Source organism: Pseudophryne corroboree, chromosome 2, assembly GCF_028390025.1.
Source record: "Pseudophryne corroboree isolate aPseCor3 chromosome 2, aPseCor3.hap2, whole genome shotgun sequence".
In the NCBI taxonomy this organism is placed as follows: Eukaryota; Metazoa; Chordata; class Amphibia; order Anura; family Myobatrachidae; genus Pseudophryne; species Pseudophryne corroboree.
Window position 1 is genome coordinate 125,012,640 of NC_086445.1, and position 25,721 is coordinate 125,038,360.

At 46.8% G+C, this 25,721-nt stretch overlaps 1 protein-coding gene across 2 annotated transcripts in view; it reads right to left on the reverse strand.

Annotated features, from left to right (window-relative positions):
* Positions 1 to 25,721, reverse strand: part of MTMR6 (myotubularin related protein 6) — a 181,674-nt gene that overhangs the window by 59,614 nt on the left and 96,339 nt on the right. For both annotated transcript variants that reach the window (XM_063951686.1, XM_063951685.1), the window contains exons 4-8: positions 24,405 to 24,562; positions 13,291 to 13,419; positions 5,864 to 5,998; positions 4,332 to 4,464; positions 1,186 to 1,295 (exon numbers count right to left, since the gene is read on the reverse strand). In XM_063951686.1, coding sequence (XP_063807756.1) covers positions 1,186 to 1,295; positions 4,332 to 4,464; positions 5,864 to 5,998; positions 13,291 to 13,419; positions 24,405 to 24,562 — 665 coding nt within the window. The remainder of the gene's footprint in view (positions 1 to 1,185; positions 1,296 to 4,331; positions 4,465 to 5,863; positions 5,999 to 13,290; positions 13,420 to 24,404; positions 24,563 to 25,721) is intronic.

A 25,721-nucleotide genomic window follows, 5' to 3' on the forward strand; every position in this document is an offset into this window, starting at 1 on the left:
TGCAGGTGAAGCAGATATAATGTGTAGAGAGATTTAGATGTGAGAGGGGCGTGTACAAACTGCTGTGTATAAATAAAGCAGTCCAGCATTTGTGGGCTACATGCAGAAGCAGACAGTATTTAACCTGCATGCGAAAAGTGCAGACCTTGCATTGCAACATTGTTTGTCCAGGTGCAGTTACTTGCTCTTTCTTGCTCTATTCCCAACTGAGAATCAGGCTCATTATATTCGTTATACTGTATTACACAGAACCTGTTATTTAAAGGTGAGAAAACTCACTTAGTTTTATGTCCTGTTATTCAAGTACATTTCAGTTATCAAGCATCCAATATAGTAACTCCAAAGATAGGGGTATTTGGTCAGTAACATAATTATATAAATCAGTTTTTGAAAACTAGTACTTGTGGCTGCTTACACAAGCTGGATTCCACAGATTCCCCCCGAGGCTATCCTATTAGCCACGTAAGCCTGTACTTATTGGGGATTCTGCTTTGCGTGCAGAATCCCGATAAGCAGCCCCAGGAGACCAGTTATTGGATGCGAACACATGGGTCCGCGATGTTATTGCCCAATAACGGGTGAGTTACTGCACGGTAAAAATGGGCTGTGATTGGATAGTCCGATAGCGTTATCATGCTAAAAAGCCCGTAATTATCATGCGGTAACTCACCTTAGATATACAATCTGTGCCCCTCATGTCACCTGGCAGGTCATTTTTGCGTGTCACTGTTTTACTCTCGCTCACCTAGAAGTCACAGGAATGGTAACGGTGCTGGCGGAAGCCTGGACCCGAACATAATTTGTGCACTCACTACCTGGTCTCCCTGCTTTTAGATTTAAAAAAAAAAAACATAAATATTTTTTTTTGGGGGGGATTGAGGCTGCATCACAAGGTGATGCTCCTTCCCGCACTGTAGACACGTGTAGAGTAGCAGTGAGGAGGGTATCCTGTCACATGGTCGACAGTAACCACTATAGACGTTCTTACGGACAATACAAGCATGTACAGATACATTTTTAAGCATGTTTACATTTCAGTGCGGCTCCTTCAATTCACGTGGCACACTGTGAAAGGCCGTGCACCTCTAACCTGGAGCTGCCAGCATTTCTAGACTGGATGGGTGAGGGCTCAGACAATCAGATATATAATAAGCACTGCACATCAGTGTGTATAGAAGTTAGTACCTTAGCTAAGCAGACTGAAGCATCCAACACTGCTTTGATGTGGCGAAGCCATCCACAGTTTTCTAATCCACTGAAAAAGTCATTTACTGATAAGTTTTTAGATCCACAAACTGAAACAGAAAATAAAAATACTGCTTACATTATAATATAGCTAATAATACAGACCGCTTATGATACATCCAATAATAAGAAGATAGCTTATGATACAGCTAATAAAATATTGTGTGAACCTCATAACAGGTAATGGATGGTTTACAATTATCTACATTTATATTGCAGCTGCTCTCACAACCAATCAGAACACCGGCTCAGGGCTGACACTATGGGGGTGGCCTAAGGGGGCATGCATCCTGGGTGCAGGATTTGAGCGGGCGCAGAGCCCCTTGTCATGATGACTGATGTGTGCCACTCTCCCGTCCCACAGTCACTCTCCCTCAGCCCAGGAGGCCCCCCGCCACCGGGTGCAGATGCCCCTAATCAAGGTGGTATCTCCCTACTCCGGTCACACTCCAGTCAAGCCCCGCTGCCTGCCCTTAAGTGCCAGAACCTCATCCTAGCCCAGGCTTCAGCGATGCGCATAACGTCACCCTGAGTCCCAGGCTGTCTGCCAGACACCAGCCGCCGATCACAGAGCCCATCAACCCCAACTGCGAGTCCGGCCATGATGTCATTGGGTCCAGTGCGGCAGCGTGCAAGGACAGTTTAGTGCGGGTGAGCGCTGGTACCAGAAAGGGAAGGAAGGGGGATGAACAGTATGTGCTGACTGTTAGACAAGGGCCACTGACTGCCCTGCACTACCCACACTGCGTGTGTGTCACTGTACTGTGTGGCTATGTCTCCCCTTTGCCAGCTGCTGTTATGCTCTGTGCTGCTATCACTGTCACCCAGGGGCTGCCAAATTATGTAACATTCCCCTGTCGCACACCCACAGTGATGCCAGTCGTTTTGTGGGTGAAGCCAACACTCATAAAAGATCAGTAATTTCAATGGCAAAACAACATACTATGGGTCACAGAAAGTCACAAAAACGTCTAAAAATCAAAAGTGTAATTGTTGCCCATAGCAAACAGATTCCAGCGACTATATACAGTATATTATTCTAGAATATTAGATTCTAGAGCATGGTTAGGCAACAAGCAGCACTCCAGCTGCTATACATCCCATCCGTGGCATGGCATGCTGGGATGTGTAGTTTATCAGCAGCTGGGGCACCATATGTTGCCTGCCCCTGTTCTGGAAAATAGCTTGGAATTAAATCTGTCAGAAAGAGACACGGCTGTCAGAATTCTGCCAGTGTCTGGAAAATAGCATGGCCAAAGTATATATAACGTGGTCTGGAGTCTCTACAGCATCTATGGGGCTGACACAAAGATGACTGCACGTCGTCTGTAATTTCTTCAGCATTGCATGCACAGGACTAAGGGGGACATTTACTAAGCAGTGATAAGAGCAGCGAAGTGACCTAGTGGAGAAGTTGCCCATGGCAACCAATCAGCACTGAAGTAACATCTATAATTTGCATACTATAAAATTATACAGAGTTGCTGATTGGTTGATGGGGCAACTTCTCCACTGGCTCACTTCACCGCTCTTATCACTGCTTAGTAAATGTCCCCCTTAATGTGTATATGCGAGTGGACCAGGATATAGGCAAAAGGTCTTTAGACACTCTTTGAGAACCCACCTGTTTACTCACCTATACTGCCCTCCGTGGCTCTCTCTCACTACCATCCTACTCCCCGCTCACCCCTCATGTCAGTTCTGTCCGCTCTCTCTTATGAGCAGGGTCCTCATGCCCTTTGTTTCACGCTCCCATTTATTCTGTACACGATATATGTCCTAGTTTATGTAGAATTTATTTTACCCACTAACCCAGGGAGGTGGAGCACTGTGGCACCTTACAAATAAATAATACTAGTAATGTCATCTGCAGATGACAGAGCTTGTAATGTAATGTATATCCACAGCTACATGCTGCCCTCTGGTGGATAAAACACAACATGTAGGGAATTTATAAACGCTTTCCCCACTGTGTGTGTGCCTTAGCTGACACTACACAATTCTGAGGAACAGTGTATGATACAGAGTCGTAAGCATCTCAGCTCCAGTGGGTGTCACTTGATGGCAATTGGATACTCGCGCATAATATAAGTGTTCGGTGGGGGCAGGATATCTAGAAAGGCACATATGCAAACAGATCTCTTGCAAGGATGGGGCTGGAGCAAATACGTGCTAATGGTGATGACAGCTACTTCCATAAGTGGATGTACAGGGGGTAGTGCGGCCCCAACTCTTAATACAGGCAAGGATCCACGTGCATTTCCAAGCTTGCAATGCGTGTGCATCTGCAGGCGACTTCTGTGGCAACTATTAATCATCACCAAAGTGTAAATGTGCAATATAAAATAACCAGAAACTTGCTTTCAAAGTCTAAAAGGAAATAAGTAATATTTGCCCTGTTACTAATGCCCCTTTCACACTGCCAATGCCGGATCCCATCCGGGAATTGGAAATGGGTCCTTCCCAGGTGGGATACGGCATTGGACCCTAACAGCTGTCTTCCTGACCCGGCAATATGCCGGGCCTGTTGTCATAGCTGCAGGAGGGGGAGCCGGCGCTGGGAGATGAGCTCATCTCCGCGCCGCCTCTCCCTACTGTAGTGAACGGGTCCCGTGTCGAACCCATTCACGCTGCCAATGACCCGGTATTTAACCCGGGAATAACACTGCTTTATTCTCGGGTTGAATTACTGGGTCAGGCGACCTAGGAATTCGACCATGGCCCTTTCACACCACACACCGACCCGTGTGGATTCGGCAATATGCCGGGTCGATACCAGGTTATTTGTGCAGCGTGAAAGGGGTATAAGTAACCTGCACTGGCCTATTAATTAAGGTACAAAGTATTTGTTTTTCATTTAATTACTGTAAAGAATCTGAGCTTATGTCTTTATTTCCTCTTGAATTAACATCTTGCACAATTTATAAAACAGAGGGATTCCCAGCCATTTTCTGTAACAGATGCGGATAATGGGCCCACACATGTACTACTTTGATCACCGTACCTAAAGAATAAGAGTGAATAAGTGAGTGCGGACATAACTGATCAGCAAACGGCGCTAATTACATCTCAGGCGCACCACGTACCTTCCAGGAGTTTCTGCAGACTCGACCTCATTACATGAATATTCTCAATGCCAACAAACTGAAACTTAATGTTAGAGTAATTGTCGGCATTCTCGTAGCCCTTGCCGGCCGCTCTGTTTGCCATGGCGTTCAGCTGGAACATAAAGAGAAATAAAATAAGAGAGTTTTCACAAAACAAAGCTATGTAATTCTGTCATGGAATACTTTCCCTCATGTGGTGTAGACTAAAATATAAAAAATAAAAAAAAATCTAAGAGCCAAGATATTTTGATTTATTAGTATATTTAAACATATACATTTTAATTTTATGCTTTATTTTTTTAAATTTAATATGAGCTACAGTGGTTTGAAGGGTAATTTTAGAACCAGTGACAATGATGAGAGGCCGCTCATGACTGGCTGTCTATGACAAGGGAGGACACGTGGCCATCTAGAGAGGATATGCCGATTACTCTTTGTCCAGTCATTGTTTTTTTTGTTTTGTTTTTTGAAGTGCCAATGGATTACATCTATTAAGATAGGAGAAGAGTGAAGATAAGGAACATCAGGATACCTACACTATGGGGGTAATTCAGAGTTGATCGCAGCAGCAAATTTGTTAGCAGTTGGGCAAAACCATGTGCACTGCAGGTGGGGCAGATGTAATATGTGCAGAGAGAGTTAGATTTAGATAGGTTATATTGTTTCTGTGCAGGGTAAATACTGGCTGCTTTATTTTGACACTGCAATTTAGATTTCAGTTTGAACACACCCCACCCAAATCTAACTCTCTCTGCACATGTTACATCTGCCCTCCCTGCAGTGCACATGGTTTCGCCCAAATGCTAACAAATTTGAAGCTGCGATCAATCTGAATTACCCTCAACATTTTGGGGTAACTGAAGCTAAGAAAAACAGGATTCACAAAGTTCCCTTTACATTATATAGCATATAGGCTGTTTTTTTAAGTCCCTGACTACCACTGTGTTGCTCGTTTTGTGTTACATTTAATATGTTCTAGTTTTCTTTGTTCTGCCACATTGCTTATACTTGTTATTTATTTGCTAACCTTCCAATAGGACAGAATCCTTTGAGGGGAATGCAATTGTTTATGAGCGCCTAATCTCCCGTCTAAATTGACGGGAGATCAGGGGAGGGGCTATTCAATTGTTTATTATTGCCCCCTGCAGCACTGTGTTTTTGCTGCGCAAAATGGCTAAACCCGCCCACAATGCTTGGCGCAATGCGAAAAGTGCTGCTTGGCACCCAAACAGGTCCCTCTTCGCACATTTCTGATCGCCAGCATGGGGGAGAGGAAATGCCGGCGCCGGAACAACAATTGAATTACTCTATCGGGCATCTGGCACTGACAGCCACTGTCGCAAACAAATGAATTCTGCCCTTTGTGTGGATTTATACTCCTGTACACTGGTCATGTCACCCAATTATATTGTGTATTGTATTCTTGTGGGAGCAAACTTCAAACAATGTATACATACACACAATTTTAAAGAAAAATAATCCCTGTAACAGCGGGGAAGACATGTACCTACCTTAGGCCTAGTATCCATGACATACATGGAGTGACACACGGGATTGGCTTTGCTGACAAACTGCAGCATGTGCTCATCCTCCAGACATCTTGCGCTAAACCCAGACAATGGCTGGCTGCACCGGCAAATGGCCGCCTGGACAGAGACAGGAAAAGATCTACCATATTACAGATTTAACATTAGAGAGACCACATGAATGCGATGGAGCAGTGTTTGGTCCCAAGGTAAAAAGTTGGACTGTTGAACAATATGGGCAAACATTTGCAAAAATTTGGGAGATGGAGACCAATGGTAGTATCTGGAGGGGACTTCCAGTCACATTTTCAGTCCCGATGTTTGATCAGTATAATTAGTTGATTAATTATTATTATTTTTAAACAGTACATAAAAAGTATATAATTTGCTGCATATTGGGGGGGTGCTAAAGCACATATCACCCCCATCTTCTGTAAAATAAATAAAAAAAGTGGCCCCTCCTTTAATGCAATAGGTTGTTTTTTTTAAATGATAGGCCTTATTGGGCAACCATACTCTCCCTACACATAGGAGGCGTTTAAATCAAGAGAAAATGTGGAAAAAAATGTTTTTTTACTATTTTGGAAAGGTGGATTATTGGCAAAATAACAACCACAAATATGGATACAATAAATCACATGTGCTTTTGATACCTTCTCTTTAAATTTCAGTAAAAATACATCTTTTGGCCATTTTGGATAAAAAAAAATTTACATGTAAAGCTGGGTACACACCTACAGATTTATCTGTCCAATCTGTATGGTGGGAACAAAAATCTGGTAATCTAAGGGAGCAAATGGCAATCCTCCATTTGCTCCTAAACGCTGGCAAACAGGCAACGGGCGTTCAGACAAATTGGTTAAATCCATTTGATTTAACAAATTTATCTGAACAATTGTTTTTGTCTGTTTTCCAGCATTTGGAAGCAAATAAATGATTGTCATTTGCTCCCGTAGATTACCAGAGTTTTGTTCCCAGCAGACAATTTGGACAGATAATCATTAGGCGTGTACCCAGCTTTAGAGTGAGTAAAAAGACTAACGGTTTTTAAAAAACCCAAGGTTTAATTACTGTGAATACTGCTTAAAAAAATAGGATTTTAATACCTACCGGTAAATCCTTTTCTCCTAGTCCGTAGAGGACGCTGGGGACTCCAAAAGGACCATGGGGTATAGACGGGATCCGCAGGAGCTTGGGCACACTAAAAAGACTTTGACTGGGTGTGAACTGGCTCCTCCATCTATGCCCCTCCCCCAGACCTCAGTTATAGGAACTGTGCCCAGGAGAGACTGACATTTCGAGGAAAGGATTTTAGTTAACTAAGGGCGATAAACATACCAGCCCACACCACAAACATACCGTACAACCGGAGTAGCATGAAACCAGATAACAGTATGAACTAACAACAGCAACCAGCTGAATATAACTGATACACAACCCACGTGTAACCATAAGTAACCAGTATCAATACAACTGCAAGGAACAGTCTGCACTGGGATGGGCGCCCAGCATCCTCTACGGACTAGGAGAAAAGGATTTACCGGTAGGTATTAAAATCCTATTTTCTCTTACGTCCTAGAGGATGCTGGGGACTCCAAAAGGACCATGGGGTCTATACCAAAGCTCCAGACCGGGCGGGAGAGTGCGGACGACTCTGCAGCACCGATTGAGCAAACATGAGGTCCTCATCAGCCAGGGTATCAAACCTGTAGAACTTAGCAAAAGTGTTTGAACCCAACCACGTAGCTGCTCAGCAAAGTTGAAGTGCCGAGACCCCTCGGGCAGCCGCCCAAGATGAGCCCACCTTCCTGGTAGAATGGGCCTTTACTGACTTCAGTACCGGTAGCCCAGCCGAAGAATGAGCTTGCTGAATCGTATTACAAATCCAGCGTGCAATAGTTTGCTTAGAAGCAGGATTTCCAATCTTGTTGGAAGCATACAGGACAAACAGAGCCTCTGTCTTCCTAGTAAGAGCCGTTCTAGCGACATAAATTTTCAAAGCTCTTACAAAGTCAAGAGATTTTAGGACCGCTACAGCATCTGTAGCCACAGGTACCACAATAGGCTGGTTTATGTGAAACGAAGAAACCACCTTCGGCAGAAATTGTTGGCGAGTCCTCAATTCCGCTCTATCCGAATGAAAGATCAAATATGGGCTCTTGTGAGACAAGGCTGCCAACTTGGACACTCGTCTGGCAGACGCCAGAGCCAAAAGCATGACCAAAGGCTCAAACCAGTGTCTCACAAGAAACTGCAACACCACTTCAAGATCCCACGGCGCCACGGGTGGCACAAATGGAGGATGGATATGCAGCACTCCCTTCACGAAAGTCTGAACCTCAGGAAGGACGGCCAATTCCTTTTGAAAGAAAATAGATAAAGCCAAAATCTGCACTTTGATGGAACCCAATTTCAGGCCCGCATCCACGCCTGCCTGCAAAAAATGGAGGAACCGACCTAAGTGAAACTCCTCCGCAGGAGCTGCTTTGGTTTCACACCACGACACATATTTTCTCCAAATACTGTGATAATGTTTCGCCGTGACCTCCTTCCTAGCCTTAAGGAGAGTGGAGATGACTTCCCCGGGAATACCCTTCCGAGCTAAAATCTGGCGTTCAACTTCCACGCCGTCAAACGCAGCCGCGGTAAGTCCGGAAACAGGCAGGGCCCCTGCAGTAACAGGTCATCTCTTAGAGGAAGCGGCCAGGGATCTTCCACTAGTAATTCTTGAAGATCCGGATACCAGGCCCTCCGCGGCTAATCTGGAACGACGAGTATTGCCTGGACCCTTGTTTGTCTTATGAACCTCAGCACCTTTGGAATGAGAGGAAGCGGAGGGAACACATACACCGACTGAAACACCCACGGAGTTACCAGGGCGTCCACTGCACAGGCTTGGGGGTCCCTTGACCTGGAACAATACCTCGGAAGCTTCTTGTTGAGGCGAGACGCCATCATGTCTATCTGAGGAATTCCCCAACGCCTTGCCACTTCTGCAAATACCTCTTGATGAAGAGCCCACTTTCCTGGATGGAGATCGTGTCTGCTGAGGAAGTCTGCTTCCCAGTTGTCCACGCCCGGGAGGAAAACAGCTGACAGAGCGCTCACATGCTGATCCGCCAGCGGAGAATTCTTGTGGCTTCCGCCATTGCCGCCCTGCTCCTTGTTCCGCCTTGGCGGTTTACGTACGCCACCGCTGTGATGTTGTCCGACTGGATCAGGACAGGGAGACCCTGAAGAAGGTTCTTCGCTTGCAGGAGGCCGTTGTAAATGTCTCTTAACTCGAGAACATTTATGTGGAGAGAAGATTCCTGGCTTGACCATTTTCCCTGGAAACTTCTTCCCTGCACGACTGCGCCCCAGCCTCGGAGACTTGCATCTGTGGTCAGCAGGACCCAGTCCTGGATTCCAAAGCGGCGTCCCTCTAGGAGGTGAAAGCTTTGCAGCCACCACAGGAGAGAGATCCTGGCCCTGGAAGATACACTTATTTTCCGGTGCATGTGTAGGCGAGACCCGGACCATCTGTCCAGCAGGTCCCACTGAAACACCCTGGCATGAAACCTGCCAAACGGAATGGCCTCGTAAGCCGCCACCATCTTCCCTAGCACTCGAGTGCATTGATGAATCGACACTCTTGTCGGTCTCAAAAGCTCCTTGACCATGGTCTGTATTTCTAGAGCTTTGTCCTCCGGAAGAAACACTCTCTGAAGCTTCGTGTCTAGGATCATGCCCAGGAAGGGCAGTCGAGTCGTCGGAAGTAACTGAGACTTTGGCAAATTTAAAATCCAACCGTGATATTGCAGAACTGTCACGGAGAGTTCCACATTCTTTAACAATTGTTCCTTTGACCTCGCCTTTATCAGGAGATCGTCCAAGTACGGGATAATTGTTACCCCTCGCTTGCGAAGGAGTACCATCATTTCTGCCATAACCTTGGTGAAAACCCTCGGGGCCGTGGAAAGCCCAAACGGCAACGTCTGAAATTGGTTATGACAATCCTGCACCGCAAGTCTCAGGAAGGCCTGATGCGGAGGATAAATCGGGACGTGTAAGTAGGCATCCTTTATGTCGACTGATGCCAGAAAATCCCCCCCCCCTTCTAGGCTGGAGATCACAGCTCGAAGAGATTCCATCTTGAACTTGAAAGTTTTCAAGTATGGATTGAGGGATTTTAGGTTCAAAATCGGTCTGACCGAACCGTCCGGCTTCGGTACGACAAAGAGGCTCAAATAGAACCCTTCCGCCCGTTGGGACGGGGGAACGGGAACAATGACCCTTTGTTGACACAACTTTTGTATCGCAGCATTTACCACTTCTCTTTCTGGAAGAGAAACTGGCAAGGCTGATATGAAAAAGCGGCTGGGGGGCATCTCCTGAAACTCCAGCTTGTACCCTTGGGACACTATGTCTACGACCCAAGGATCAAGGGCTGATTGAACCCAGACCTGACTGAAGACCCCACCGGCACAGACTCCCGCAGGGGAGCCCCAGCGTCATGCGGTGGATTTGGTAGAGGCGGGGGAGGACTTTTGGTCCTGGGTGCCTGATCCTGCCGGCTACTTCTTTTCCTTTCCTCTACCCTTTGAAGCGAGGAAGAACGAGCCTTTACCTCATTTGTATTTATTAGGTCGAAAGGACTGCATCTGTTGATGGGGTGCCTTTTTCTGTTGTGTGGGAACATAAGGAAGAAAAGATGACTTACCCGCAGTAGCGGTAGACACCAGGTCAGCCAGGCCGTCACCAAACAAGACACTACCTTTGAAGGGGAGAGCTTCCATATTTTTCTTGGAGTCGGCATCAGCATTCCATTAATGGATCCACAGCGCCCTCCTAGCCGAGACCGCCATGGCATTGGCTCTTGATCCCAAGAGGCCAACATCTCTCGCCACATCCTTTAGGTAATCAGCAGCGTCCTTGATATAACCAAGAGACAAAAGAATATTATCTTTATCAAGGGTATCCATATCAGAAGCTAAATTATCAGCCCATTTAGCAATAGCACTACTCACCCATACCGACGCCACAGCAGTTCTGAGCAATGCACCAATATTAACGAAAATGGCCTTCAAATACGTCTCCAGCTTGCGATCCGCTGGATCCCTGAGAGCAGCCGTGTCAGGGGACGGAAGTGCCACCTTCTTGGACAAACTGGAGAGAGCCTTGTCGACATTCGGAGACGACTCCCATTTTTCCCTGTCATCAGAGGGGAAAGGATACGCCATAATAACTCTCTTAGGAATCTGCCACCTCTTGTCCGGCGACTCCCAAGCTTTTTCACAAAGAGTATTCATTTCATGAGAGGGGGGAAACTTCCCCTCAGGTTTTTTCCCTTTAAATAGGCAAATCCTTGTCTCCTGAACAGCAGGTTCGTCAGAGATACGCAAAACATCTTTAATAGCCACAATCATGTACTGAATACTCTTAACTACCCTTGGGTGTAAAGTAGCCTCATTAAAATCGACATCGGAATCAGAGTCCGTGTCGGCATCTGTATCTACCATCTGGGTAAATGAACGTTTTTGTGACCCTGAGGGGGTCTGCACTTGAGCCAAAGCATCCTCCATGGATTTTCTCCATGTCTGTGTCTGAGAATCAGATTTATCCAGCCTCTTAGACAACAAAGCAACATTAGCATTAAGTGTACTCAACATAGCAACCCAATCAGTAGTCGACTGTGTCGACAGAGCCATTTCCAGCTCCTTTTCTGCGCCCCCAGTAACTTCCTCCGGGGAGGAATACTCAGCCTCAGACATGCCGACACGAAGTACCGACACCCAACACACACACTGGCCAATAAAGGGGACAGCCTACAGGGAAGCCCAGAGAGAGAAACACAGAGGAAGTATACCAGCTCACACCCCAGCGCCCATATATTACACCACAACAATGTATGTGTCCAGCACTGTACTAATAATAATAAAAGCACCAAAACATTTGTGCCCCCCCCCCCTGTTTTGCTCCCTTTACGTGTGAGGAGCTTGGAGCTCCGGGCCAGTGTACTCTGCAGCGTCTGTGGAGAGAAGTAAATGGCGCTGGTGAGCTGTGCGACTAAGCCCCGCCCCTTTCCGTCGCGCTTCAGTTCCACCTGAATTTGAATTCTTTATATTGGCGGGGGTCCAATATACGGTGCCCAGGCACCGAATATGTCATTTACCAGTTCAAAAACACCTCAGTAACTGCTGCCCAGGGCGCCCCCCCTCCCCCAGCACCCTGCAAGTGCCGTTAGTTGTATGTGTGGGAGCATAAAGCGCAGCGCTACCGCTGGGCTGTACCTCGTTACTGAAGTCTTCTGCCGTCACTGAAGTCTTCGGTTCTTCTAATACTCACCCGGCTTCTGTCTTCTGTGAGGGGGGTGAAGGCGCGGCTCCGGGAACAAGCAGCTAGGCGATCCAAGTGATCGAACCCTCTGGAGCTAATGGTGTACAGTAGCCTAAGAAGCAGAGCCCTTAACTAAGAAGAAGTAGGTCTGACTTCTTTCCCCTCAGTCCCACGATGCAGGGAGCCTGTAGCCAGCAGGTCTCCCTGAAAATAAAAAACCTAACAAAAGTCTTTCTAGAGAAACTCAGTAGAGCTCCCCTAGTGTGTGTCCAGTCACTCCTGGGCACAAAGTCTAACTGAGGTCTGGGGGAGGGGCATAGAGGGAGGAGCCAGTTCACACCCAAAGTCTTTTTAGTGTGCGCAATCTCCTGCGGATCCCGTCTATACCCCATGGTCCTTTTGGAGTCCCCAGCATCCTCTAGGACGTAAGAGAAAAAATCATTAATATTGATGATGGAATTGGACGAGAGCAAATAAGAACAAATGACCTCAGCACAAGGGTGAGAAAACCCTAAGTGGCGAAGAGGATGAACTGTGCGACCTCTGAAGAAATGTAACTGAACATTTGAGTTTGCAACTTTTTTTTTTTTTTTTTAATGTAATGACTTTTGTTTTCTAGTTTTAGTAATTTGCCGAGAAAGTTTCGGAATATTTACTTTGATTTGATAGTACTCAGTACTTGCAGCAAATATCCATCTTTAATCTACTTCAAATTCAGAATATGAGTCAGTGAAACATGGGCCCAGACAGGCGATGTGTTCAGGAAACACCAAGCTGCGATAATTATAACTGGATGGTTTGCACAAAAAGAAATGAAGGTGCTTTATTGTAATGTGTAACAAAAGCAGGACAAAGCTGTGGGTTTGTTACAGATGTTCTTATATTTGACAAGCGCTGTGAGTACGTCACATACAAGAGTATATTTAGCTACATGGGATTATATATAGGCACAAAACACTGTAAGAGAGAATCAGGATCTCATTATTGGGTAAAGCTACGGCACATACTCTGATCTTGCAGCTGTACACTCCGGACTCATACTGTGCTGCCGGAACACAATGAACCTGTATAACAGAAGACGACTGACTAGGTACCTGTGTCTCCTTGTGATAATAGGACAGCACCGGGAACCTTCCTTTACTTCTGAACTTTGAGCTTCCAACAATGATTGGCTTGCTGACTGTAAATGGTACATACAGCTCTCTGGGATAAGTCTCACATACCTGGAATACAGAATATAGGGTGTCAGGGACCTCATTTTATCCCACATCTGCCGCCAGCTGTGATAACAATAAAACAAAGGGGTCACAGATCCCCAAACACCTATTTGACAAATGCACACAAGGCTTAGTGATATCCACATCCGCGTAGTCTGGGACAATCGCTCCCTACAGTACTTCATCAGTATATAACAGTGTATTATCAACATCCTCAATTGCGTAGGCTCAGCAACCCCAGGCACCCACGCAGTATTGTTATGTGCCTACGGTTTCAGCAATTAATAACAATGTGTAGCATATTCTAGCCGTCTCACAACCTCTTCCAAAGACTGGGTTCTGGGAGCAAATATGATTGAACTACACCAGAGGTTCCCAAACTGTGTGCCGTGGCTCCCTGGGGTGCCTCGGGACACTTGCAGGGGTGCCCTGGGTTGGTGGTCCAGGACCAATTCAAATTATTTATGGTGAATAACAGGCAAAACCAGGACTGGTGGCTGCCAATCATAAAATATGTGAACAAACAGCAGCAAATTTTGTCCCTCACCACACAATTGTACCTAAGTATGACATATAAACCCAATTTACTTAAATTTCATATTTCTTTGTAAATTTCTCAATAAAAACTTTTGGCCTAGGGGTGCCGTAAAAAAAAAAAAAAAACTGATACTCTAGGACGCCGTGATACAGAAAAGTTTGGGAACCGCTGAACTAAACAAAGAAATGCTTTATTTATAAAATGGTACAATCCTTATTTATAAAATAATGTTAGTAAGGAATGGTTACACAGTACGTACATGCAAGCAATCAAAAAATAAAAACAGGACAAAAATAAATGACAGAAACCTGTCCCAGGGAGAAACGGAAGAAATGCAGGGCAAATGCAGGTTTAAACTTCAATGAGTTATTAATCTCCCAGTCTCAACACAACCATAGGTGGGCATACCTTTTACCAGCAGAGTATCACACCTGGGGTGAGGATGCATAAGTCTATGAGGATTGGCTGGAGATATAACGGAGTCCGGGGACCCTCCCTAAATTGCTCATGTAACTATAACTCGCATTCACATAAATTGGGCATAACTTCCCCTGCGATATGATGATCTAGAAAATGGGGTTCCCATATTACTCTCTGCTATTTTAGCTACCAAATGGCACTAAGGGCCGGATGTAATGAAGTCCAAGTTGGCCGGAGTTGCGGGTTCCTAACCAAACTTAGATGGGGTTTTTTTTTAAAGCGACAATCATTTTCAAGGCATGGTTTTGCCTTGTACATTATTGCCGCTTTAAAAAAAAAAAAAAAGAGTTCGGGCCGGAACCCGCACCTCTGACCAACTCAGACCTCATTACATCTGGCCCTAAATATGATACATTGTGAGGTGGATTAGCCTATATACTTCATGTCTTGGAAACGATGCCTCTTAGAGACAGGATTCACAACCAACCTGCGAATAGACCAGATATGCCTCTAAGGATAACTGAACGTTCTTCTCGATTACGGAAATATTAATTTCACCTCAAGCCATATCCAATGTGATGGGGCCCTTAATTTAATGTAGTGTAGTCACCTTTTGTGGGCGTCTCAATACACATGTGACCTGATCACCCCCATATGGGTGCTTCGTTTATGAGTAGAAGCAGAGACAAAGGACTGGCTTGTCAGGTAATTGGCCTCTTCCTCTGAATTTAATTACTCTTTCATTTGGCTTATTCGCCAGTTTTCATAGGACTCTTCCCATTTAGTAAAACAGCAGTTCTACCATCGCTAAATGTGCCCACACTAAGATTCTAATGGCCAATTAAGACTAACAGTTACTGCATTCATAGAGCATAAAAGCAGTCTGACTATGGGGTCAATTCATAAAGAAAACAAAAAAAAAACTATTCACTGAACTAAAACTTATCACTATACATTGCATCAATTCGATGCAATGCGATGTATAGCTGTTAAAGTAGCAATTCATGTATACTCACCCTTCCAGCGATGCGCTGCGGTATACGGGGGTCCAGCAACGCTGTCTCCTCCAGCAGTGCTCCTCTGCCATGTCAAGGGTAGTCCAGGGGGTCCCTCTGCGCAAGCGCCGCCTGTTGACCTCCCGGCATGCCGCAGTGGCTGCTGGGAGGTCAGGGGTAGGCGCCAGTGCCGGATGCGGACAGAGCAGGGGAGCATTGAGCTTCCCTGCAGTTACCACACGACAGTTCAGATTTCGCCTCCTGAGATGGAGAACCTGAACTCAATGGAGTAGCTGAAAGCTGAGCTACCATACAAAAGTATGGTGATGCAATTCAGGCACGGAGCTGGGGTGCAGCTAGAGAAGTCAGGTAACCTGCTCTGTGAATAGCAGGAAGCAGAGAAAACAGGGCTTTTCTCTGCTTTATGAATAGACCCCTTTGTATGTAGTCATCATCCAACTGTACTCCTGGTGACCAATCAGATCCAGATATTCCACCTAAGCACCAGTTTAAGCTATGTCGCATTAAAACAGCACATTACACTCTGTGGGAAATTAAATACAGGAAAGGGTTTGCTGTGTCATAGAAATACAAATGGTGACCAGTGATTTTATCTGTTTTATTGTTTATAACTAAAGGGTAGATGTACCAAGCCTTGGAGAAAGAAAATGGGGAGATACATAAAACCTTGGAGAGAGATAAAGAAAACAGAGATAAAGTACCAAACAATCAGCCTCCAATTACCATTATACAGACTGTGGGGCTCAATTATCAGCAAGTGATAACACTCAATGCTTATGATAAATGGCGGCAGTACAGCCAATCAGCTCCTACTGTCACATGTTTGAAAAATGAGAGTTGTGAGCGGATTGGCTGGAGCACCTTTTATCTTGCAAAATTAGTTTTATCACACGTTGATCAACGGGCCTCACGGTTTGTATAATGGAAGAGGCTGATAATAAGATTTTAAACCTACCGGTAAATCTTTTTCTCCTAGTCCGTAGAGGATGCTGGGGACTCCGTAAGGACCATGGGGTATAGACGGGCTCCGCAGGAGATATGGGCACTATAAAGAACTTTAGAATGGGTGTGCACTGGCTCCTCCCTCTATGCCCCTCTTCCAGACCTCAGTTAGAGAAACTGTGCCCAGAGGAGATGGACAATATGAGGAAAGGATTTTGTTAATCTAAGGGCAAAATTCATACCAGCCCACACCATCCACACCGTATAACCTGGAATATACGCAACCAGTTAACAGTATGAATAAAAAAACAGTATCAGCTAAAAACTGATCACAACTGTAACATAACCCTTATGTAAGCAACAACTATATACAAGCCTTGCAGATTTTGTCCGCACTGGGACGGGCGCCCAGCATCCTCTACGGACTAGGAGAAAAAGATTTACCGGTAGGTTTAAAATCTTATTTTCTCTTACGTCCTAGAGGATGCTGGGGACTCCGTAAGGACCATGGGGTTTATACCAAAGCTCCAGACCGGGCGGGAGAGTGCGGACGACTCTGCAGTACCGACTGAGCAAACGCAAGGTCCTCATCAGCCAAGGTATCAAACTTATAGAACTTTGCAAAAGTGTTTGAACCTGACCATGTAGCTGCTCGGCAAAGTTGTAAAGCCGAGACGCCTCGGGCAGCCGCCCAAGAAGAGGCCACCTTCCAAGTGGAATGGGCCTTTACTGAATTTGGTAACGGCAATCCCGCCGTAGAATGAGCCTGCTGAATCGTGTTACAGATCCAGCGAGCAATAGTCTGCTTCGAAGCAGGAGCGCCAACCTTGTTGGCTGCATACAGGACAAACAGTGCTTCTGTTTTCCTAACTCGAGCCGTTCTGGCTACATTGATTTTTAAGGCCCTGACTACATCCAGGGACTTGGAATCCTCCAAGTCACCCGTAGCCACAGGCACCACAATAGGTTGGTTCATATGAAATGAAGAAACCACCTTAGGCAAAAATTGAGGCCCAGTTCTCAACTCTGCTCTATCCACATGGAAGGTAAAATAGGGGTTCTTGTGAGACAAGGCCGCCAATTCGGACACCCGCCTTGCAGATGCCAAGGCCAACAACATGACCACCTTCCAAGTGAGAAATTTCAATTCAACCGTTTGAAGAGGCTCAAACCAGTCAGACTTCAGGAACCGTAACACCGCGTTAAGGTCCCAGGGTGCCACTGGGGGCACAAAAGGAGGCTGGATGTGCAGCACTCCCTTTACAAAAGTCTGGACTTCTGGGAGAGAAGCCAATTCCTTCTGAAAGAAAATAGATAGGGCCGAAATCTGTACCTTAATGGAGCCTAATTTTAGGCCCATATCTACTCCTGTCTGTAGAAAGTGGAGAAAACGACCCAGATGGAAATCTTCCGTAGGAGCATTCTTGGCTTCACACCAAGAAACATATTTCCTCCAGATACGGTGATAATGTTTTGCCGTCACCTCCTTCCTAGCCTTTATCAGAGTAGGGATGACCTCCTCCGAAATACCTTTCCCAGCTAGGATTCGGTGTTCAACCGCCATGCCGTCAAACGTAACCGCGGTAAGTCTTGGAACAGGTCCTCCCTGAGAGGAAGAGGCCAAGGATCTTCTGTGAGCATCTCCTGAAGATCTGAATACCAGGCCCTTCGAGGCCAATCTGGAACGAGGATTGTTCTCACTCTTTTTTGTCTTATGATTCTCAATATTTTTGAGATGAGAGGAAGAGGGGGGGAACACATAGACCGACTGAAACACCCAAGGTGTCACCAGGGCGTCCACCGCTACTGCCTGAGGGTCCCTTGACCTGGCACAATACCTCCGAAGCTTCTTGTTGAGGTGTAAGGCCATCATGTCTATGTGAGGAATTCCCCAAAGACTTGTTATCTCTGTAAAAACGTCTTGATGAAGTCCCCACTCTCCTGGATGGAGATCGTGTCTGCTGAGGAAGTCTGCTTCCCAGTTGTCCACTCCCGGAATGAAGACCGCTGACAGAGCGCTTACGTGATTTTCCGCCCAGCGAAGAATCCTGGTGGCTTCCGCCATTGCCACTCTGCTCCTTGTCCCACCTTGGCGGTTTACATGAGCCACGGCTGTGACGTTGTCTGATTGAATCAGAACCGGTAGGTCGCGAAGAAGATTCTCCGCTTGTCGTAGGCCGTTGTATATGGCCCTTAATTCCAGTACGTTGATGTGTAGGCAAGCCTCCTGGCTTGACCATAGGCCCTGAAAACTTCTTCCCTGTGTGACTGCTCCCCATCCTCGGAGGCTCGCGTCCGTGGTCACCAGAACCCAGTCTTGAATGCCGAACCTGCGACCCTCTAGAAGGTGAGCACTTTGCAGCCACCACAGGAGAGACACCCTGGCCCGAGGGGACAGGCTTATCTTCTGATGTATTAGTAGATGGGATCCTGACCACTTGTCCAGGAGGTCTCACTGAAACGTCCTTGCATGAAACCTGCCGAAGGGGATGGCCTCGTAGGCTGCCACCATTTTCCCCAGAACTCGAGTGCATTGATGAACCGACACCCTTTTTGGTTTTAGCAAGTCTCTGACCATGTTTTGGATGTCCTCGGCTTTTTCCATCGGGAGAAAAACCCTCTTCTGTTCCGTGTCCAGAATCATGCCTAGGAATGATAGTCGAGTCGTTGGAATCAATTGTGACTTTGGCAGATTGAGAATCCAACCGTGTTGTTGTAGCACTCTCAGGGAGAGCGACACGCTCTTCTGTAATTGATCTCTCGATCTTGCTTTTATCAGGAGATCGTCCAAGTATGGGATAATTGTGACTCCCTGCCTGCGCAGGAGCACCATCATCTCCGCCATCACCTTGGTGAAAATCCTCGGGGCCGTGGAAAGCCCAAACGGCAACGTCTGAAACTGGTAATGACAGGCCCGTACAGCGAATCTCAGGTACGCCCAATGAGGAGGATATATGGGGACATGAAGGTATGCATCCTTTATGTCGATTGACACCATGAAATCCCCCCCTTCCAGACTGGAGATCACAGCCCGGAGCGATTCCATCTTGAATTTGAACTTTTTCAAGTACAGGTTTAGGGATTTTAGATTTAAAATGGGTCTGACCGAACCATCCAGCTTCGGGACCACGAACAGGGTCGAATAGTACCTTGACAACCACTTGCTGTTGATACAGCTTTTGAATTGCAGCTAACACTACTTCCCTCTCTGGGGGAGAAGCTGGCAAGGCCGACTCGAAAAATCGGCGAGGGGGCACCTCCTCGAATTCCAGTTTGTAGCCTTGGGATACAATATCCATCGCCCAAGGATCCACGTCTGACAGAACTCAGACCTGGCTGAAGAGTCGAAGACGTGCCCCCACTGGTGTGGACTCCCTCAGTGGAGCCCCAGCGTCATGCGGTGGATTTAGCAGAAGCCGGGGAGGACTTCTGTTCCTGGGATCTAGCCGGAGCAGGTGCTCTCTTTCCTCTACCCTTACCTCTGGCGAGGAAAGATGAGCCCCGACCTCTTCTGGACTTATGCGACCGAAAGGACTGCATCTGATATTGTGGAGTTTTCTTTTGCTGCGGGGGAACAAAAGGCAAAAAGGTAGATTTACCCGCGGCAGCTGTGGCAACCAGGTCCGCGAGTCCTTCACCAAATAAAACTTCACCTTTGTATGGCAAAACCTCCATACGCTTCTTTGAGTCGGCATCACCCATCCATTGGCGGGTCCACAGGGCTCGCCTAGCCGAAATCGCCATGGCGTTGGCTCTCGCACCCAGCAGCCCAACGTCTCTTTGAACGTCCCTCATATATAAGACTGCGTCTTTAATGTGGCCTAAAGTCAATAAAATGGTATCCCTATCTAGGGTATCAAGGTCAGCTGACAAGGTATTTGTCCAGGCTGCAACTGCACTACACACCCATGCCGATGCTATTGCCGGTCTGAGCAAAGCACCTGTATGCGCATAAATCAACTTTAAAGTAGTTTCCTGTCTGCGATCAGCAGGATCCTTGAGGGCTGCCATGTCTGGAGACGGTAGCGCCACCTTCTTGGACAGGCGTGTTAAAGCCTTGTCCACCCTGGGTGAGGATTCCCAACGTACCCTGTCCTGTGCAGGGAAAGGATACGCCATAAGATTCTCTTGGGAATCTGCAGTTTTTTATCTGGAGTTTCCCAAGCTTTTTCAAATAACTCGTTATGGGGGAAATAATCCCGTTATGTTGGGATGGGGGAAAGGTTACCTCAGGTTTATTTTCCTTATACATGCGCACCCTCGTGTCAGGGACCGAGGGGTCATCTGTGATATGCAAAACATCTTTTATTGCAACAATCATATAATGAATACTTTTTGCCACCCTAGGGTGTGACCTCACTTCATCGTAGTCGACACTGGAGACAGAGTCCGTGTCGGTATCAGTGTCTGCTATTTGGGATAGGGGACGTTTTTGAGACCCAGAAGGGCCCGGTGACCCAACCGAAGCTGTGGATTGACTCCCTGCTTTTTTCCTGGACTCTGCTTTGTCCAATCTCTTATGTAATAAGGTCACATTTGCATTTAAAACATTCCACATGTCCATCGAATCATGAGTCGGCGTTGCCGACGGAGACACCACAATCATCTGCTCCACCTCCTCCTTAGATGAGCCTTCCGCTTCAGACATGCCGACACACACGTACCAACACCCTCACACACTCAGGGATATATCTATATGGAGACAGTTCCCCAATAAGGCCCTTTGGAGAGACAGAGAGAGAGTATGCCAGCACACACCCAGCGCCAACTGACACTGGAAAATAAACTCCCAGATAATAGCGCTTTTATATTAATCACTGTGTTAATACACTCACTGCGCCTTACAAGTGCCCCCCTGTGGCCGGAGAGACCCCCAGCCCACGTGGACAATGGCCGCTGCGGCACTGAAGGGGTTAACCCTCGTGCCCGGCGCCATATTAAGGGACAATGGGCGCTTGGCGTCACTGTTAAACGTACTTACGGTGCTGGGCGCGGACTGTTTAAAAGTTTGTTTAATGATGTGTCTTAACATGTCATATGTAGTGCTCTGTGCACAATTGCAGGAATGCATGTTTAACAGTATTTATTTTATATTCAAGATATGGTCACCTGTATTTTAAAGGGGAAAATGCACTTACTCTTATCAATGTCTGAATAATCATCTCCTGTCAGTAGGAAGTGGCATGCTAATGGCCCTGTCCTAGCAGAGAGGTGTGAATGACAAAACCTTTTGATGTGTAAGTTCCTTAGAGAGAGATGCTAATCACGGGGTCTATGGGCTTGGAACCTGTTTCATGTACCCGATTTAATTGATATACGAACCCTGAATGGCAGATGCAGGAAGGAAGACTGTTTGTTTGTATTGTAGCCTTTTCTGTTGTAATCTCAAACACTGGGTTTGCCTGGAGATGTGAATGAGACAGAAACATTTGTATTTTGAAGCTATGTGATAAATTTATCAATAGTGAATGTTAATCTGATACCAAATGTTGTCTGGGTGACAGGAAGGAGGATATTGTTTTTTGCACTTACTGACATCCTTGTAAAATGTAATTTATTTATATTTTGTGCGATAACCTGATTGGTTGGAGAAGACAGGGAGGGCTTACCCCCCTGTGGTACTGTGTGGAAAATTGACATAAAAAGAAGGCCTGCGTGCCTCCAGATTGTAGTTGTACCATCATTATTCTGCTGGAACATCTTGCTGTATGCTGTTGCCCCTAGCAATAGGGAAGAGTCTTTTTTAAGGCTATCATTGAGCAAATAAACATCTCATCTGCCTCAAGAAGATTGCTTCATCTTGTGACCTACAGGGTTATGCCAAACATAGCCCCGTTCTCCGGCTGTCCAGGGAAGCACCTAACGTCTCCAAGTTCCGCCTTCCGCCAGCTACCGGTAGCGGCCTAGTCAGGTGACTAGTGGGGATTCGTCAATACCACGCAGGTGTGGTAAGGCAGCGTGTCGGCACATACAGAGCAGAACCGTGGTTCCAAACGCCACGGCAGGTTAGGAGTTTGGTGGTGGCAGCATAAACCCGCCCACAGTGCAGTGGGTGGAGTCAGTAACAGGCGGTTACTGACGGTAAGCGGGAATCCCCTATGTGGTCAGGCCTCGTGTGACCTGACCCTCCATTCTGTGCGCAGGAGACGGGACGCGAAAGCGGCGAGTGCTTTCGTACGGGACTGTCCTGTCACACACCCCCTCCTCTTTTCAGCCCTGTGTCACCGTGTTCAGCAGGGGAGAGACCGGGGAGCTAGCTTCTCTGCAGATCTCTGTGGAGAAAATGGCGCTGGTTAGTGCTGAGGGACCAAGCTCCGCCCCCAAACTGGCTGGGGATTCAAAGAATTACTGCCTCCGCAGTGTCCAACCTTATAATGCCAGATAGAGAGCCCCCCCCCCCCCTGCGCCCTGCACCCATCAGTGCCCGCTAGTGTGTATAGTGTGTGGGAGCAATGGCGCGCAGCGTTACTGCTGCGCGCTTACCTCAGTGAAGATCTGAAGTCTTCTGCCGCCTTGAAGTTTTCTTTTCTTCTTATACTCACCCGGCTTCTATCTTCCGGCTCTGCAAGGAGGACAGCGGCGCGGCTCTGGGACGAACAGCGAGGGGAGACCTGCGTTCCGACTCCCTCTGGAGCTAATGGTGTCCAGTAGCCTAAGAAGCAGGGCCTATCACTTAAGTAGGTCTGCTTCTCTCTCCTCAGTCCCACGATGCAGGGAGCCTGTTGCCAGCAGTGCTCCCTGAAAATAAAAAACCTAACAAAATTCTTTATCAGAGAAACTCAGGAGAGCTCCCCTGTAATGCACCCAGTCTCCTCTGGGCACAGGATCTAACTGAGGTCTGGAGGAGGGGCATAGAGGGAGGAGCCAGTGCACACCCATTCTAAAGTTCTTTATAGTGCCCATGTCTCCTGCGGAGCCTGTCTATACCCCATGGTCCTTACGGAGTCCCCAGCATCCTCTAGGACGTAAGAGAAAGGTTGGTACTTTATCTCTCTAGGGTTTGATACACCTCCCCCAAAGTAGACTAGCTGTCCAAGGTAACTAATCAGCTTCTGTCATTTCAAAGACTGTACTAAACAAAGGTCAGAAGCTGATTGGTTTCTTTGGGCAACTTCTCCTCTCTACAAAATTTGATACATCGCTCCATAAATAACAAACAGAACAATAATAAAGATATTGCAAGTCACCATGAACCCCGTTTCCAGAAAGCAATGACAGGCTGCATTCATACTGCGAGTGTAATATTTACATAGACTATAAAATGAGAACTTACATGTACATGTAAGAGCATGCTGCCTACAAATAAATGTATTAAGGGGAAGACAACTTAATCAGACACGTTTCTTAAAACGCATGTTCTTCTCCATATCATGAGTCACTGTTGTTTGTGTAAAGTACATTAATGTAGAAGTACAAAGGAAAATTACTTAAAGAGGCAATGTAAGATTGCAAGGGAATATTAGGGCCACTAAACTTACAAATATGAATTAATCCAGTAATATGTGATGTAAACCCACAAAGGGATCGGTATGGGATCCCGGTGTATGGGATGCCGGCTGTCACTATACCGTCAGCGGCATACCGTCCGCCAGAATGCTGACAGCGGGGTGAGCGCATTGCCACGCCATGGGCACGTTTGCTGAAGCCAGAGCACGGTGGGGTAGGTGATTTACCCTCTATGGGTGTCGTGGACACCCACAGAGGGAGAATCACCTACCCCGCCGTGCTCTGGCGTCGGCATTGTACCCCTGTCAGGATTTTGGCGTCGGTATTGTAAACGCATACCCCTACAAAGGAGTATACAAATGTTTCCATGTGCTAACTGGAGTTAATATACCGTAATTGACACTAGATGCAACCTTCTTATCCTCTGCTGGAAGAGGCTGCAATGGCCGTATTAACTGGAAGATTGGTGTGCACAGGAAAAAAAAGCCTCCACCAGAATCAAAATCTTATTTTAATATATTTTGATCACATATGAGTCATATCATTTGTATTTGTGCATTTTACTAGTAGTTTTTGTCTATAATTATTTGTAGATACAGTAGGAGGTGCCACAGATATGAATGGAATACCTTGTAATCTCTGTTCACATCAGAAAGCTGCCAGTGAGAATTAGGGACCCCCATTCGCTGATACTCCTCCTTCATGTCGATGCAATGCCAGCCAAGGACTCGCTCTGCCTCCTTTTGTTTCGGGTTGTAGGAAAACGCGTAGAGATCATCATATCTCACTTACAGGGAGAAATACAAATGTGATCAGTCAGACATTAGTTTAGTCTTCTCACAGCTAGGCAGACATATATGTTCATTCTAAGCGCTGATCGGCCATGTTTGTCCATCATATTTTCCCTAGTTAGTATAGTCACTGGAGGTCTTTAATGAAGGGCATAAGCAGGTATGGACCCAATGTGCACCAAGATTAGCACCCATGATTTCCACTGTGATACATTTGTAGACAGATGGAAGGAGCCAATCAAAGTAAACATATTCCCACTGCAGTACAGAGGATGTGCAGTCATGTGACCGGCGCTCGGGATCCCGGTGGTCACCATGCTGACGCCGGGATCCCGAGCTATCAAAAGCCCTACCGTCGGCATGCCGACAAACAGGGACTATTCCCGCTCGTGGGTGTCCACAACACGGACTTTGTTGAGCTCACCCAGGTCCCCCCCCCCCCCCGCCGCCGGCATTCTGTGGCCGGGATGGGTATGCTGACCTCCAATCTCCCCTCCGCCGGTCACCCAGCCCCAACCCGAGATACTCATGTGCCATCCTTTTGACGCACAGCTTGGTGCCAGCGGAGATCGTCCTATATTTTTAAAGGTGACAAAACCATTACCATGAACAATGTGCTAGGTAGCGGAGCACTTTTATGACAAATGTGAACCTTTCATAAAATCCCTTTCAATATTAGTATGGTGCTCAAATCAACTACCCGCTGTTTGCTATGCCAACCATGGGCCTAATTCAGAGATGTACATTTAAGTAGATGGCTTTGGCTCTGCAGAAGTCGCACTGAGCAGATCTGAGGCTGCGATGTCGCTCACAGTGCCCCAAACACCACTTCATGATTGGCATGCTGCTAGCATTTGGGGGTGGCGGGCAGAGATGAAATGGAGGCATGACAACCTGTTTTCTGGGCCTGCTAATACCAGTGGCTGAGTCCTTGGATACAGCCTCACAGGCTACAGCAGAGAGAATTTCCCACCCATTCTGAGTAACACGAGAGTGATTCCGATGACCACGCAGCAGATTCAATGCTGTGTCCTCAGATGCAGCAGCGGATCAGAGGAGCCGGCAGGGAGGAGCCTATCTACACAAGCCTGCAGCATTAGCATTTTATCTGCCACTATCTGGGACACAGGCCCTTTGATATGTGTTGTGACTCTC